Raw genomic sequence first — 16,801 nt, 5'->3', positions numbered from 1 at the left:
ACTTTGAGCTCCTATTCTTAGCAGTAAATATTATTTTTCCACTAAAATAGTGCACGGAATTTCTGTGCCCTGTTTATCAATTAGGGCATGTTTCATTATCAATCAGAACAATCATACTATAGACTTCATGCTTTAGAATCCTGTAAAAATATTTCACTCAAAGCTTTGTTTCCACTCTGAGCTCAGCCCAGGCTGTTTGCAAACACACACTGCTCAATCTTTTTCATTTCCTAGAGATGACCCTTACCTGTTCTGCAAAACAACAGCATTCCAGGGCATTTTACAGTCCTCCCACTGATTGCCTCTGCCTCCCTCTGCTTCCTCCTAAAACCTGCAAGCAGCTATTCTGAACTTAGGTAACCTGGAATTTCCTGCTCCTTCACAGCTAGAAAAGGCACACATCTGTAGTGCTTCAGAACCTACAAGAAATTTTGTTCCTTTTATTATCAAAACTCATTTTTCTTCAAACTTGTGATCTTCCACGGGTATAATTTTATCTCTTCATGTATTATGAGACAGAGTTTAGCTTAATAAATGTTATTTATGAAGAATTAATTCAGTTCCCAATGACTTACATTTGACATGCAAATTTAAGCACTAATTATCCAAATATTTTCCAACAAAAAAAAGCAACTGGAGAGAAATCTGCTCTACAAAGCCCCTGGTAAGACACACAGCTGAGACAAATAACCTGCACATAGAGCACTGTAATTTCCATTTAATAAAGTTCTGAAGCAACACAAGTTATAACAGCATTTCCTTAAAGGATATTCCATTTCAGCTTTGATATCATTGAGACGATGTGACAGTTCAAAGTGGTCTTCATCTTTGTTCTCATCAAACACCCTCAGCTGAATATCAAGCTCGTCATTTTCCTTATCTTTCAAGGCCTGTTTTTCAAGGTAGAGTATATCTTAATTTTTCCTTTTTTAAAGCAAAAAATCCCCCCCTTGAAGGACTGCATCATGACGAAATATAAGAAATTCACCTTTAGAACAACAACAAGTTTTAACCCACTGCTTGGGCTTTATTATAATGATTCAACTGAGAAAAACTAAGGCAAAATATTAAACAGAGCAGGTACGGGTTACAGAACAAACAAAATTTCCAGCTGAATCCATTTCTCTTAGTGGGACATAGCAGTTCCTGCTTTTTAATATCAGAGTTCCATTAAAAAAAACCACAATAGGTATAGTTCAAAACATTAATTGACATGAGCTTCAGAAGCTTAAAGAAGTGTAAAGAAGACTTGCTTACAATTTCTGTTCCTCAGTTTACCCAGACCATGGCATTAAAGCATCCATAGTACAAGGAAAAACACAGGGAAGGAAAAAACCCCACACAAGTTAGCATTTGGAGCAGAGGAAAATGTGCTTTTCTTTTAAGAAATACAAGGACTTGTCCTAATTCCCAGAAGAACCAAGCTGAGCTTCCTTCCAGGCAAAGCACATGAAAAAAGTTCCTTCCCATCCACTGATGGGAATGCACTCCATGATGGAAATGGAAGCTGGATTTGTCATGGCTGGGTGCAGCCATGGGTGCTCCCCAGCACAGGAGCAGCTTGTGCCAACTCCTGCACTTCAAAAGCAGAGCAGGCAGCTCTGGATCCCCCTCCTTCAGCACATTAGCTGTTCAACATTCTTAAAATAGACTGTTATCACCAAATATTAATTGCTTTTACACGCAGATCTGGATGGCAGATGTTGGTGCACTCTGCCAAGTTTTCTATCATATCATGATTTGTTGCAATTCAGTTTCTTTGCTACCTAATCCATCCCCAATTCCTAAAGTGTTTAAGCATTTATTGATTTTATAAAATACCTTTCAGTAGATAAAAAAAAAAAAAACAACCAAAAAAACTTGAGTTCTTGAGGCTTTCAGATGATCCACAACAAATAAAGCCAGCAGATCATATTAGTATATCTACACGATATAAACCCTAAAAATATCCCTAAGAAAAAGTAACATCACACATCAGAAAGTGTCTCAAGGCTGAATGAGCCAAAAATTGAAGTTTTTGTTTCTGACAAATTGACAATTTGAAAACTTCACATCTTAAAAGTCATAGCAGAATAAATTATACTTCAGACAAATATAATCTCATCTTTTGTAAGAAAGGGATGAGTATCTTAAATACACCTATTTTTGATGTAAGCATCAGAATGGTTTCTTGGCTAAGAGCTACAAATCTCTCCCCAAGTCAGAAATATTCAGGTCTGTGCAGCTGTATGGAGACAGACATGCAGTCTCAGAATGAATTTCTGATTTGATTTTTCCTTAAAATGTCCCAGTACATTCTCAGCAGGCAGATTAAGGAAAAACAGATTTCACAGAAAACAACAGAAACAGCATATACAAAGAAAGTTAATCCAAGATTGGTTCCACAGCCAGATTCACATTCACTGCATGTGCTTTCAGCTCATTATGCAGAATTTGGCTACCCTCATCTAATTTCTAATATATTGACTTGTTTCAACTACTATTCTGGTTTATACAGCTCATGAAAACCTGAATTTTCTCTGCAGGCTGAAAGCAGATTTGGATTGATAATCTGACCCCTCTGCACCCCCAATCCTTCCCATCTGCTGTCCTGCTTAAACAGTTTGGCTGTATTCAACAGTCACAGTGCACAGTGATCAGCTCCTGGACACAAATGACTTACAGGCAATATTTTCTTCAGGCCACAACGCAAAAACTCATTTCTCAAGTGTATCCTGAAATCAAGATCATCAGGAGATGTAACAAGGGCGTTGATGAGCTGCATACATGCTACCTGTAATCAAACACAGAATGGAAATCAATGCTTCAGTCACTGTTTCAGTTAACTATAAAACCAAAGAGATGGAAATGATTTATTATGCAGCACACATGCAACACTTGGGTTTATTTTAGCAACATCAAATACTGCTCTGTTTCCATATCAGGATGCTTCCACTGTATGAAAAGAGAACCATATGAATGATGATCACAGGATAATAGCATGGACTGGTTTGAGCTGGAAGGTCCTCAAAGCCCATCCAGTGCCAGCCCTGCCATGGCAGGGACACCTTCCACTGTCCCAGGGTGCTCCCAGCCTGGCAGGGACCCAGGGGCAGCCACAGCTTCTCTGGGCACCCTGAGGGCCTGCCCACCCTAAAATCAGGCACTAGTTATTCCCAAACTAAAGTTGCCCATTGTATCTCCTCCTCTTTCTCCTCAGCATTCACCAGTTTGAAAACTGTTTCTACAAAAACTAAAAACTTAAAAAACCCCACAGCAGAACCACCCAATAAACACCCATACCCAAATTAGTCACATCACCAGGTGTTTTTTCCATTCCTGCAGAGCACTTGTGCAAAATGCCTGGTCTCAGGATAGTGGCTAATGCTTTAATTGAACAGCTGTGCACTTTAATTGATTTATTTGAAAACAGGTAGACAACAACACAATGCCAAAAGTGCTGATCCACTTTAAAAGACTAAAATGGGACTCAAGGGAAATACCAAGTTTGGTAAAAGATGTTAACTGCAAATAGAAGTAGCTTTAGAGTAGGGAAAAAAAATCAATATCTGCAGAAGAAAAAAAAATCAGATAAAAAGCACCTTCCTGTTTTAATTACATTCACTATTTAGCTTTAATAGAACACCTTATGGAGTCTCAAATTTCTATTAAAACACCCTTTCAAAGGCACTCTCTTGATAGAGCTGCATCTTCAGATAATGCAGTATCATCATGCTTGCTTGAATGATTCTTGTTATTTTACTACTATGACATGACTTAACAAGCCAAAGCACATGTCCAATCTGAAATTAATAGAGAGAAGAGGTGCCATCTGCTCTGATTGCTTCTGCCAGAGAGACTCTGCCTTAATGGCTTGTGCTAATACATTCCCAGCAAAGAAGGATTTTGTCAGAACCAAGGTAATGAGTCTTGCAATTGTGCCTTTGCTGAGGTACCAGTGAGCTCTGGGAGGGGGAGGCTGGCAGGAGTGGGGGGTGGTGGCTGTTTGCCTTAAATCAACAAGGTCATGGAGTGGGAGACAACTCCAGAATGAATTCTTCAGTGATAGCACAATTAAGATTAGAATGTCGTTTATAGAAACTTATTGGCCATCATTAGCTCATGAGCCCCGAAACCAGAGGTGCTGATGGTAAACACAGCATTAAGGCAGCTACAGCTGATGTGTACTTGAGCCAAGACTGGAAAAAGGCATCCCAAGGATACCTGCCCTGCCTGTATTTTTCCATGTCTTTCAGCCAAGGTAGCTGAAAAATAAATTTCAGTACAAAATGTGCATGACCACTGTATAATGAGAAGGTCATAAGTCAAAGTCATCCTTTATTAGGCTATTCAGCCATTTGGCCTCTATGCAAAAATGGCAGTACCAAAAAAACCCAACCAATCCCAACCAAAAAAAGCTTACATCTTAACACCAACCTGGTGCCCACAGAGCACAAAAACCTCTATCCAAGGACACATAAGCAGCAATGAACATGATCTAAGTCATGACAGTAAAAACCACTGGCACAGATTATTTTATTATTTTATAAAAATAATTTTGAAAGCTCACTAGGTTACCCTCAGAGAGGCACTAGTGGCTGGTGAGAGGCACACGTTGAACACACACACAGAGTGACAAAAGTACCAATAATATCCTGCTGCACTTCACTCATCCCAAAAGGAGCCCTGCCAAAAATGGGCACACCCCATGCCACACCTGCCATAATTAGCATATATCTGAATATTTAAGAGGCCACAGGTACTGCTGCCTGAAGTACCAGCACTAGGACCAGATGTATTACCTGAACATTACACCTGACATCCAAGGAAAGAAATATCACTAATTGCTCTCTTTACTAGGAGATTTCTTAATCCTATTTTTAGGACAGGAAGTGAGTTCCTTGGCCTCCCACCACTAACAAGTAGAAAATCTAGTACCAGGAGGCCACTGGTATTTATTTCTCCTGTTTTACTGATTAATAGCACTAAAAGATGTGTGTGAATTAAAGATCACCAAGCCATACACAGTGTTCAGCCCTTCAGCTGAAGCACACAAAGACAAACTCACCTGCAGCTGGATGAACTCGTGGTTCTCCAGGCCTTCCACAATCTGGGAGAAACGCTCCTCCCTGCTGTGCCTCTCAGCAGCTGTGGTTATAGCACCTAAAAGCTTGTCCAGGCTAAGAGAAAGACAAAGTGTCAAGAGAGCAGAGCACAGCCAGCTTGCTCACTTTAAACATACTCAAGGCTTAGTGCACTGACAGAGTTTAAATGCATTTATCTACAGAGAGTTGAAAACAATCCAAGAACCAAGTGTTATAAATGTCTACAAGATTAATGCTGAAATAAGAAAGAAGGGGTGACTAAATCTCTATATTATTATTTCAGCAATGAAACAACCAATGAGGGCTAAAAACCCCTCCCTTTGCAAGACTGTGCACTTGATAACAGTTGGCATGTTCAGCATCTGGAAATTCTAATAAATTGTCCTTTCAGAAATCAGAATGTTTTAATCTACTTATTGCAGAGAAGACTTGAAGTTTGCCCATTCTAACCTTCACAACATAAACACTGTGGTGAATTTACAGGAAACATATGCCAAGTGATCATCTTTGTTTTAAAAATCTCGTGGGCAAGTGCTAAATAATTGAGTGGAACTGTTCCAAAGCCCAGCTGTAAATGTAAACTCCTGTTCCTGTGGTAGAGAGGTGATTTGTCCTTTCACACCTTCCACAGTGTGCAGGTCTCTGCTCATTTGCTTTTCTCTGATTTAATACTGAATTAAGGTAACACAACAGGTGAAGCATCTTTAATTTTAAACCACATTATTAAAGACTTAACAGGCTACATTTGTTTCACTGACAACTTTTCTCACCTGTGTCCAAATTAACAACTCACAAGCACAAATAAAAGCTTCAATATCTCACTCACATGTTTTCCTCTCCAACAATGCAGAGAGCAGAAAGGATTTTCACTGTCTCAGTCATCATGTGTGGTTGCTTTGGATCAATTGCTCTTGACAACAGCAAGAGGCTCCTTTCATCTCCTAGAATCCTTTGCAAACCGTACTGGGAGAAACAAAAAGCTCATGGTGAAAAGGCTGTGCTTGCCTTGGGAACTCATCACCAATGTAGGATCCTGAGGGATTCTCCCAACCCCTCCCTCCCAGAGGGGTTTGGCAGCACTCCACCAAAAGCCCACCAAAAGCCCACCAAAAGCCCACCAAAAGCCCACCAAAAGCCCAGGCCATCACTGCTTGGGGACGCAGGTCAGGGGCCCCAGTCGTGCACTGGAGGCTTTCTCCTGACAGACAGAGATTCAGCTCCTCAGCAGGACACCAGGACCTTGGAAAATCAGTACCCACCAAAAGACAAGCCAGGTTTTACTTTCTGTCTATATCTGAAACACCTCAGAAGTATGAAAAAATCTGCTTTTCTTCCACTTCATTGGACAAGCTCTTCTGTGAGATTTTACTAAATGTGCAGAAGTTAATCACAAGTAACTTGTATGCAGTTTTACTTGCTGAGGAGGATACATAAATATAAGACTTCAGATTTTGCTATGAATAAAGCAAAGTCTCACATATCAGCTTTTAGAAGGTACTCATACTCTGTAAACCTGATAAAACTGTTAGAAACAAATCAGATCCAACTTAACCTAACCCTTTACCCATTACCTGCTAACTTAAGAACTGCAGCTAAAAAGATATCAAATATTACTCAATTTAAATCAGGTGAAAATTACAATCCTGTATTGAAATCTGAATTTGGAAAGCTATTTTTTTTTCAATTTCCAAGTAATTAATTTCCAAATTCACCTTAAATTTATACTATCATCCTCTCTTTATCAAATATTTTACTTCCACAAATCAGTAATATTTAACAAAACTAAGAAAAAATGCAGAAAGGAGACTCTCAACAGAAGTTACACTTAGTTTAAGACCTGCATTTCCAAAGAGTTAAACACTGGATATACGAGCTTTCCTTCCCTCTCCAACATTTACCATGCTATATACATGTTGAACTCAAACCCAAACATGACAGAAGTCTGTGAATTTAAAATAATACTTACTTTATTGTTCATAAATGCTTTGAGGCACTGGATAAGTTTATGTTGATTCTTCTTATCAATACTTTCTTGCCTTGAAAGGAAAGAGGAAAATCACATAAGGAAAATCTTCACAACCTCCCCATCCCTCCCTTCAAATGATCCAGTCCTTACTGTTTCTTGTCCAGAAGCTTTTCCAATGCATCCAACAGAAGCCCAAGACCTTCATGTCCAAAATTGTTAACCCAGCTGGAAAAAAACCCGAAGAAAAATACTTTCAATTATTTCTCAATCAAATGCAGAACTTGCAAAGCTGTTTCTCCATTACTGCTTGTGCATCCCTTCACAGGCTCCACTTTTGGTCTCACTTCTCAAAAGATCTGACCAGCCACGAAGGCAAACAGTTCCAACAAGTACAAATTGCTGAAAGCCACAGTGAAAGGTGAGGAGATACTGCAGACAGCTACAAACATTTCACTTATCCTGATCCAAGGTGCTAAGAGCACTGCTCTCCTGTCAACAAGCATTAGCATAATTAATCTGGTTTCAAAAAAAACCCCAAAGCCCACAACTCTCCTGCTTAGCAAAAACAGCATGATGAAAACCACTGCAGAAATTGCTCTGCTTACCTGACTGGGTTGCTGGTGAGAGACACTCTCAAGGACTCCAGGCAATTAAGAAGTTTTTCATCTGAAATTCCAGAGCGCAGTTCGTGGATATATTCTTGTGAGGACAGGGTACATTCGTGCTTGCTGTTTTTTAGTCCCCCCTAGCACAGAAGGCAGAATGCTGCTCAGTGTTCTAGTGATTAACAGCGTTTAGATGATAAAACAGAAGACTAGTATTTCCATATGAATTTCCAAATCACAGTACATTCAAGACAGCTGACTTGATTTTGATTTGTCTTCAGTGTTTAATATTTTTGCTTTTAAATTACAAGGATAAATAACTATTTTTGCTGGAATCTTTTTCACTTCTTTGAGTAAAAATCCATGTACTACAAATTAAATATTAAAATTTAATTCCATCATTCAGCTGTATTAACATATTTAATGAGTATATTGTACATCTACTTCACAACACTGTATTGGAAATAATCATAGAGACATACAAAAAACCCAGTTCATGCAACTTCCTGAGCCGATTTTTTTGCTGTACCACAGCTCATGTTTGACCCCTAATAGAGATCTCTAGAGGATCTTGTTTGCTGCAAAAAAAATCATACAGGAGATTTGACAAAGAGCTCCCTCCTGCTGAAGTGCGACTAGAGAAGAATAACTACTTACACAGTATTTCACTATTAAATACCTGAATATGAGCTTTTAGAGCTATAGTGTCCAAACTCTTGAACAAGACAAAACATTTTTCCAAAAGGTGCAACTAATCTTTTGTACGGCTCTGACAAGTTGCAGCAGGCTTATCTCAGAAGAGTGGCTTTGATTCATTTGCAGCTCCTAAAGCTCCTTAGCTCTGAAGGGTTTGTTGAAGAGAACCTGATAAAGATGTCAGGGTGTAGAGGCAGTATCAAGTGCCTGCCCTAGAAGAGGATTTATATCCATTTGGTTTTAATTGTATCACTTCCACCACAGATATTCCAATTGTCTCTTTTTCACTAAGCTCCATCTCTTATGAAGCTTCTGGTTTGCTCTCTTCAAATTCTTACCAGTCATTTTCCAAAAATACACGAAGTATGGCTGTTGACAAAATGACTTGGCTAAATTTAAGTTAATGACTCTGACCTAGCCAGATTGAAGGCACAAACCAGAACTGAGTTCACAATATACTTTCAGATTCAGAACAAAACCAGGACAGACTGTGACAGCAGTGAGACAACAGGGTTCTCTGCACTGTGTCAGCTTTGAAGATGTTCCTTGCTGACATGCAAAGCACCTTCAGCTGGGCATCACATCAAAGGAGCAAGGCAAAGATGAGTAAGAAGGATATAAAGGGACTAGAATCAGTCACCATCGACAGCCTAAACAAAGAGATGCTCTTCCACTGGAAGAAAAAGGAATAAATGGGTGAGGTTATATTTATAGGAGTAGGAGCTGATTGGAAATCAGATTAATACATCAAAAATCATCAAAATTCAGAAAAATCATCACTCTGAAGGACCATAAGGTAAAGAACTAGGAAAAAGAAACAGCTTTATCCTACCCATTGGATGGATGGGAACCAGAAAAGATTTTATGTGTAACTAATGCACATCATCTACACAGTACAGATCTAACTGGGCACTTATTTTGTCATTTCAGCCATTCCCCAAATGGCAAAAGACGAGAACAGAAATGCTGCTGAAAGCCACCAAATGTACAGGGATGAGACAATGGCAGCTTCAGTCAATGCCATTGCCTGTTAAGCTAGACCCTGAACAGCACTCTAGAATGCAAGACAGTGGCTTCTCCCAAGAGATGAATTTGTCCTTCCACTGCAGTCTGCTGCAAGCTCCACAGGAGGCTCCAGGTCACACTGGGACAACCTCAAGTCTTTGCTATTCTTTGCTTCATATTTAAACCAAGGTGGGATCTTCCTGCCTCTTCTTTCTGTGCTATCCAGGCCATTGGTGAAGCACCTCTGCTCTGCCCAGTTCCTTATTTTCAGAAGACCCATGACTCCCACAAAAACAGATCAACAGAAGAACTGGCAGCATGCTCTGCTAAGGCTCCTTCCCATGGCTTGCAGGACAGGCACATTTCTTCACTGGTTCTTTGAAAAGGCACCTTTAACTGCACAGCAATAAGGAACCAAGTCCTCTTCCTTATTTTCCTCCCTCTTCAAAATGGACGGTCGCTCAAGACAGCTCATAAAAATCCATTCTTGAAATCTTTCAGAGAGTTTTCATCTTACCAGGATTACTTTTTGTTATTCCCTGCAATCAATGTCTCAGTCTCAATCCACTCTCACCTCAAGCCATGCTAACTCGAATGCTGAACCAGGTGCTACTTCTTTTATTTCCCTATTCAAAGAGAGTTTGATTGGAATACTATTTCTAAGAATTTCTATGCCTTTATATGGATCAGATTTTAATACAAACATTTCTCATTTACTTTGCGGTGTAAGGTCTCAGTGAAAAATGTTTTACAGGAGAACACCTAATAAAGATGGAAGCAAAAGTGAAGAAGAAAGAAACTGAAGAGGGTTGGACCCCACATCAGAATGTTCAGAGATAAAACCAATGCTTAAGAATGAAAATCTTAGAAATCCCTTCATGACTGGTCACCTTCAGTGTTACAATTAAGGCAGAGAATGGTTCACTGATGCCAACTCAAACGAGAGCCTGCACCACACAGCAGTGCCACCAGTGCTGAGGATCCCATGGCAAATTCCAGTAAGTTCAAGCTCCTGAGTTCCCATGAACAGAGAAATCTCTTCTCTGCCATCTCTAGAACCCAACAGCACTACCAGGAACATCCCAAAATCCCTCTCCTCCCTGATCACAGTGGATCTGTAAATCCTCAAGGAAACAGCTCCTAAAGGATGAATCTGGGAAGAAGCACACGGAGGTGCAAGCGCTCGATAAGCAATAATATGCAGAAGCCATACTCCAGGCACAGCATTTCTTATTTTAGTATTTAGCAAGTTATTTGCACAAAAACATGCTGTCAATGCAGAGCTGTTCTTGCTTTCTATCAGACCCTGAACTCAAAGGCATGGGGAAGAAAACATTTTAGAATTCCTCCCCTACCCATTGTGGGAATATCAGCTTGCTTTATAAAATAACCTCTTCACAAAGCAGCTGTTCAGGCTAATTCACACCAAAAGGAAATTACACAGCAGCAGGGATTATTTGAAACTGGTTTTAACACACTGAACTGGAAAATTAATAATTTGTAACCTGAAAAATCGAATACTTTTAAATACATAAGCACAATGAAGATATTTTCCTCAATTAGGGGAAGAACCAATAGTGTGCATAAAACTAAAAAGTACTGATGAACATAAAAGTCTCTTTAAAGGCCACTCTGAATAAAACAAAGCCAAGAGAAAAAAATACAAGAATAGTGTGTGTAGGAGAAAAACTTAACCACATCTGAGGTGATGATTAGACAGTTTTAAGTCACAGATTGTTCTCTATTATTTCTACTATGGAATTTAATTACTGAATACGACCTAAGTAGAAAGCCTTGCTGTACCTGAAAAACCTGTTTTGGCTGCAATAAAAATAAAGTCCATCCATAATTTAAAAGAACATTTTTGTTTTCAATCGCTATTTAAAATCCATATGTAATTATTCCCCAAAAAAACCTATTTACTAGGAAATATAAACTTGCTGAACTCACTCCAACAAATTAAATCCCAAATATTTGTCTATAATATTTGAATTCAATCAAAACAACATAAAATGTAGATGAGTCCTTAATAAAAGTTATGCTCTCAGTGATCTCATCTTAAACATATTGACCTCCTGAATCCTCTAAATTAATCTTTTGTTCACATTGATCTGCTGAACTTGGCATTTCCAAGACAAGCTATGAATAATAACAATTAGAACATAAAAAATTCCACATCTAAACAGAATGAAGTAAGCCAAATATTGTCAATTGAAAATGTCAAGTGCCTGCCTTCAATAGAAGACAAGCTTAAATTATATTTGTTGCTCACAATGAAGAGATGAGCTCAGTGAGGTTGAATTTGGAAATAGACTCCTGAAAACTTGAAGAAATCCCTCAAAAGTGTAAGCAATGATCTCATACTGGTAAGATAAACATGACAAGAGGTGGTTGACAATTATTTTGATAAAACAAGGATTCAGTTGTGCCCACTGAACTTTTAAAACCCAGATAAAAGTCCAAAATATTCCAGCCTAATCTCTTTAAAGAGGAGTTCAGAAGAGAAAACAAAACTCTCGTGTTCGTACTCACCGGAACTTTACTTCCGACTATCTGCATGCAGTGGTCAGCCAAGAGAGGTTATTGTGTAAAAAAGATAACAATAATACATAAATAAACACAGCACAGTACTTAGTAGGATGTAGTTGCACACACATTTTTTAAACACACACAGTGTTTAATCAGTAGTAGTAGATACATTCTTTTATTACTTTATCAACCTGTTTAGAGCTTCTCTGACAGGGAAACAGCAGCTCTACAGCAGGAGCAACTGTTTCAAATTCTTATGTTTTGCTGCTGAATCTTCAGTATTTGACACATTTACCTACAAATAACTAAATACCTGTCTTGACAGCTACATCTTGAAAGATTAAATATGCCATTTGTTAAAATTATCAGGTCAGATACTTTACATATGACACTGAGAACACACTAATGGCATACTGACTTCTTTCTGTGTGTAACAACTGCTTTTATTATGGAGCTTTTGATCTGTTTAGATGATGTCACCACTGAATTTAATTAAGTTTTTGTAACCAAAAACATAGCCTACAGTTATAACTCCAACTTGCATTTCAGAAAATCTCACATGACATTTTTATTCAACTGCTCGGTATGGATGCTTTTAATTACATGGATAATTAAACAGTGATTTTCAGAATGCCATCTTCTCTTTACCATGGAACAGCATCTCTCTGTATTCATGAACAAAAAGGTGACTTTCCCCAGAGGAAAATGCAGGCAGGCAGCACATCTGTGCCCTGTTCTGTCACCCTGCACAAATGCCCACGCCCGGGGAACACCAGGAGCAGGGACATCTGCTCCAGCCTCTCCTGCTCAGCTCACCTGCTGCAAGCTGACAGCAGCCAGTTCCTTGCATAACCCCTTCTATCTGATCACCAGCTGCTTTGGTTCTGAGATCTCAATGTGACTGTCTCTGCTCAGCCTCTACCTGCTTCATTTTCTACTCTTTTCCATTTTTCCTTTAGGAACTCTTTCAGAAACAAAAGTCCCTGCAAGTCTTTCACAATCAACACTTCTCTTCCTGAAGAGGCTTCCTCTAGAAGCACAAGAAGGGATTGCCATCACCAGACAATCTCTTCTCCTAATTGACTATCTTGTCCTCTCACCCATGTTCAACTATTCAGTACAGCACAAAATGTCACTGGGTTCAGTTCTGAAATGGAATTTCAATCCTCCACCAGTTCTCAGGTATAATTTCCATGGCCAACAATCTTTCTCTTCAAGTGAGAGAAGGAATGAGAAGCACAGAAAATCACTTCCCATGAAAGCATCCAGCTCATCAGCTTCTACACGTCCTCATACCCAAGGAAAATTTTCTTCACCCAGTGAAACCCAAAGTTCATTTCTCAGAGCTCTGAAGACAAGTGTTTCAGAAAAGCATGGTCAACATGCTGCAGACAGCACACAGGCAGAGAAAATGAAGCACCAAATTTAAAATAATTTGGTTAAGACAATATCAGCAAATGAGAGTGATATTTTCACATGAAGGGAGGGAGCTCAAAAGCCTAATTAAAACAAACATGAAATGAACTGCAAGAAAAGTCACATCAACTGTTAAATGTGTTTTGTGAGCTCTAAGCAGAAGGTCCAATTTTCAATGGAAAAAAGGAAGACAGATAATTATCCGTGACAAAAGAAAAAGGTAGAAAATCTAAAGACAGATCATTTTGAATGCAACCAGCATTTTCATGGAAGACAATAGTGAAGAAAGGAAAGTTTGGCAATTCATGATGCAGTAAGATTGACTAGGGCTTGAATTCATTGAGCAGAACAGTAGTTGCACTGAACAGAAGATGAAATTACAAGTGAAAATGAGGATTGGCGCCACCGTAAGATCCCAATCAACATTTTAATTTTAACCTCTGTATTTTAATTTTTTTTCTTAACAATCAAGATGCTAGCTATTTAAAAGTTAAATTAGGATAACACTACAGAAAGATAATGTGTATTTCTGAAAGATTCCATTCAAATGCTGTGATTCAATTGCAAGGAGGACGTACTGAAGCACACAAACTTTAATATGAGTTGTTCTTCCTAGAGGAAAAACACTTTGCAATGTGTAAAACATCCACACTGGTGCTGACTTAAGCCCCAAGTGCACATTCATGCACGAGGACCTTTTAGGGTGACTTGGTTTTAAATTATTAGTACATTTAGACAAATGTCTTCCCAGTTCTGTTAAGCTTCCCATGCTGCAGCACACATGGGGAGCAATGCAATGCATTAAAATTTCAGCAGTGAGCCATGCAATGGTAGCCATGCTTTCCTTCCTCAGCTGCACAGTTCTGGGGCTTGAGGCAGCTACATTTCAATTGCAGTGTACATCAGAGACATCACCATTGATCAACTGCTTTTTGGGAAAAAATGCAAATGTTTCCATTTCTACTTCCACTTTCTGCTGCTTCACTGAAGTATTTTTGCATACTAAAAAAATTCCAGATTTAATATTGATCATCAAGTGAAGATAAAAACCTCACAAAGCATAATTAACAGTTCCCAAAGACAGTCTAGTTCATAGTTCATAACATTCACTGCATAAGCTTGAATAATCCTCCAGTAATTTGTACATTTAGTTGGACCATGCTTAAAGCACTGGATTCCTTCCAGCACACACTAAAGGACTCTGGATTTTGTTTAAGATGAACTCATGCAGGAACATCACTCCTCTCAGAACTTAAATCACCATTTTCATTACCCTTTCATCACCATTAGAACACAAACTTCTCCTCACTGAAGTTTATAATGTTTCAGGCAAGGCATTTGCATAATAATTGCATGTCATTGTCATCTTAATTTTTGAAATTGAACTCTGCAGAGCTGATTTTCAAGGTTAACAAGGGACAAGTCAACTGTACTGCTTGCAGTTCATGCTTAAAGATTCCTTAGGCAGACACCAACACAATCTTTACTTAGTTCTATATTTGCCATAGTCAAAACTTTTAACACACACAAAGCATTGCTGGTGTATTTTATAACTAGTTAGTGTGAACAGTCCAACTGCAGAAAATAAAGTGCTTTCACTACTTGAAATTTTATTTCTCCACCCCAAAAATGTTGGGGTAGCCAGTAATTTCCTCACACTTCTTGCACCCCAAAGAAGACAGACTTCAAAAATTCTGCATGAAGGGTTAATCAATCAATTAAATTACAAAGAATAATCAATATCAATGAAAAGTAAAAACATTTTTTCTATTTAAAATGTCATTTGGAACTGGTTTTAAGACCATCCTTTCACTAAAGGAGTCTAGCACATACATCACTACTGAAACCACAAAGAAACTTTGGGTACCGAAAATTCTTAAGGTGAATTGCACAGAAATATGCTCAGGTTCCATCCCTGACTCTACATCATTGGATTTGCAATTTCTTATGGTTTCCAAGAAAGGGCCAAATTTTTACATTGCCCAGCAAGGGAAATGCAAACTAACTGTTCAGATGCAGCTGCAAGCATTCAGAAGTGCGTTGGTAAGTACACATTTATTTTTTCCTACCCCTCTTAGATAAATCCAGTCAAAAAAAATTCAAGTTTCAAGCTTGAAAAGCATAAGACTCCAAGCTAAGCTCCTTCCTCGGGCGAGTACTTACGGATTTGGCAGTTGCAGAAATGTACTGGACAACCATCTCACGTTTTGTGCTCAAGTCTTTGTCTCGTAAAGGAGCTTTACGTTCCTCGTTCAGGTTCATGTCTTCCTGCAAAGAACCAGACCACACCACATCAGGAACAAAAAAATCTCAGGATTTTTAGCAGTCTTTGTTCTTTTGTTAAGCTACTTTTGTTAAACGATTAATTTTCAAACAAACAGGAGTGACTTTTTCCAGTTTATCTGCATGTATTTGATTTTGCCCTACCCAATTTCCTCATTTAATTCTGTCACCTCAAGTGCTCATTGTTTTTGAGCCAAAATTTAAACTGCATCAAGGGTAGTTAACATTTGTGAAATTTGGCTCAAGAAGTAAAACTAGAAGACAAGCACAACAATTCTAAACCATAAGTTGATGCATAAGTGCCAACTCTTGAGATGTTCCTGTGGTTTTAGTGAAATCGTATCACAGTGGACACCATTCCTGCACTATCTAATCAGAAGGCTGTTGTTACATGGATTAGTAGCTTGTGGAAGGGGTAGAGGATAAACTGTTCCAACAGATGTATTTAAAACAAGCCTAAAAGTCAAAATGCTCTGCTAGATTAAATCTATTAAGACACTTTGAACTTAATAACTGATTAAATACAATGCAGTCATTACTAGTCATGACTGGGCTTGCCATTAAAAGTCAAAGTAATTTCAGACTGGCACCTAAGAGCAGTCAGTGTTGCTGCAATCACTGCTGGTGAGCAGCCTTGTCAGAGAACTGCTAGTCTCTGTGAGACAGGCCTATTGTCTGCTTCAATTACCATTACTTGGAAAAGTTAAAAACTAATCCCTTAACAAGCAAATCAAGCAAGAGTTAATTAACACTTATCCAATCCTTCAAAGGACATTCCCAGCTGCACTGAACAGAGCAGAGCTACCCAGTGGAACAGGACAGTTCTCCCCATAGCCACATCTTACCATCATTTTTTCAAAGAGATCCATAACTTCTTTCTCTGATAAGTTCATGCAGCGCTCATCAACAAGTGCCTGGGCATGTGGGATCTCACTAATGGAAGGCTGAGAGTCGATAGGATGCTGAATGAGAGGCTTCTCTTTCTTCACAGCTGATTTTCTGAAGCTTGTGATTCTGTCACGCTGCAAAGACATTCAAAAATAAGCAGAAATGGAGAGAAAAGCAGCCAATTGCATGGCAGCAGTGCACATGTTTTTAGTTAATTCAAGCAGCAGAGTTAAACTGAACTGTAAGGAAAAATACTCTAATATTCAGAGATTACTTTGCACAGAAAGACAGTAACATCTAAGGTAAGCTCATGACAGGTCACATGCAGA

The 16,801-nt window shown here is 38.8% G+C and overlaps 1 protein-coding gene across 1 annotated transcript in view; it reads right to left on the bottom strand.

Annotated features, from left to right (window-relative positions):
- The window catches only part of DIAPH2 (diaphanous related formin 2), a 175,761-nt gene that overhangs the window by 140,588 nt on the left and 18,372 nt on the right, over window positions 1–16,801 (bottom strand). The window contains exons 3-12 of the mRNA XM_053955415.1: window positions 16,430–16,606; window positions 15,465–15,569; window positions 11,889–11,909; window positions 7,656–7,795; window positions 7,201–7,275; window positions 7,051–7,120; window positions 5,911–6,047; window positions 5,048–5,159; window positions 2,663–2,773; window positions 772–890 (exon numbers count right to left, since the gene is read on the bottom strand). Of these exons, the coding sequence (XP_053811390.1) occupies window positions 772–890; window positions 2,663–2,773; window positions 5,048–5,159; window positions 5,911–6,047; window positions 7,051–7,120; window positions 7,201–7,275; window positions 7,656–7,795; window positions 11,889–11,909; window positions 15,465–15,569; window positions 16,430–16,606 (1,067 nt within the window). The remainder of the gene's footprint in view (window positions 1–771; window positions 891–2,662; window positions 2,774–5,047; window positions 5,160–5,910; window positions 6,048–7,050; window positions 7,121–7,200; window positions 7,276–7,655; window positions 7,796–11,888; window positions 11,910–15,464; window positions 15,570–16,429; window positions 16,607–16,801) is intronic.

Source organism: Vidua chalybeata, chromosome 14 (genome assembly GCF_026979565.1).
Source record: "Vidua chalybeata isolate OUT-0048 chromosome 14, bVidCha1 merged haplotype, whole genome shotgun sequence".
Taxonomy (NCBI): Eukaryota; Metazoa; Chordata; class Aves; order Passeriformes; family Viduidae; genus Vidua; species Vidua chalybeata.
The sequence above is the reverse complement of the archived record's forward strand: the minus strand, read 5'-3'. Positions and strand labels throughout refer to the sequence as shown.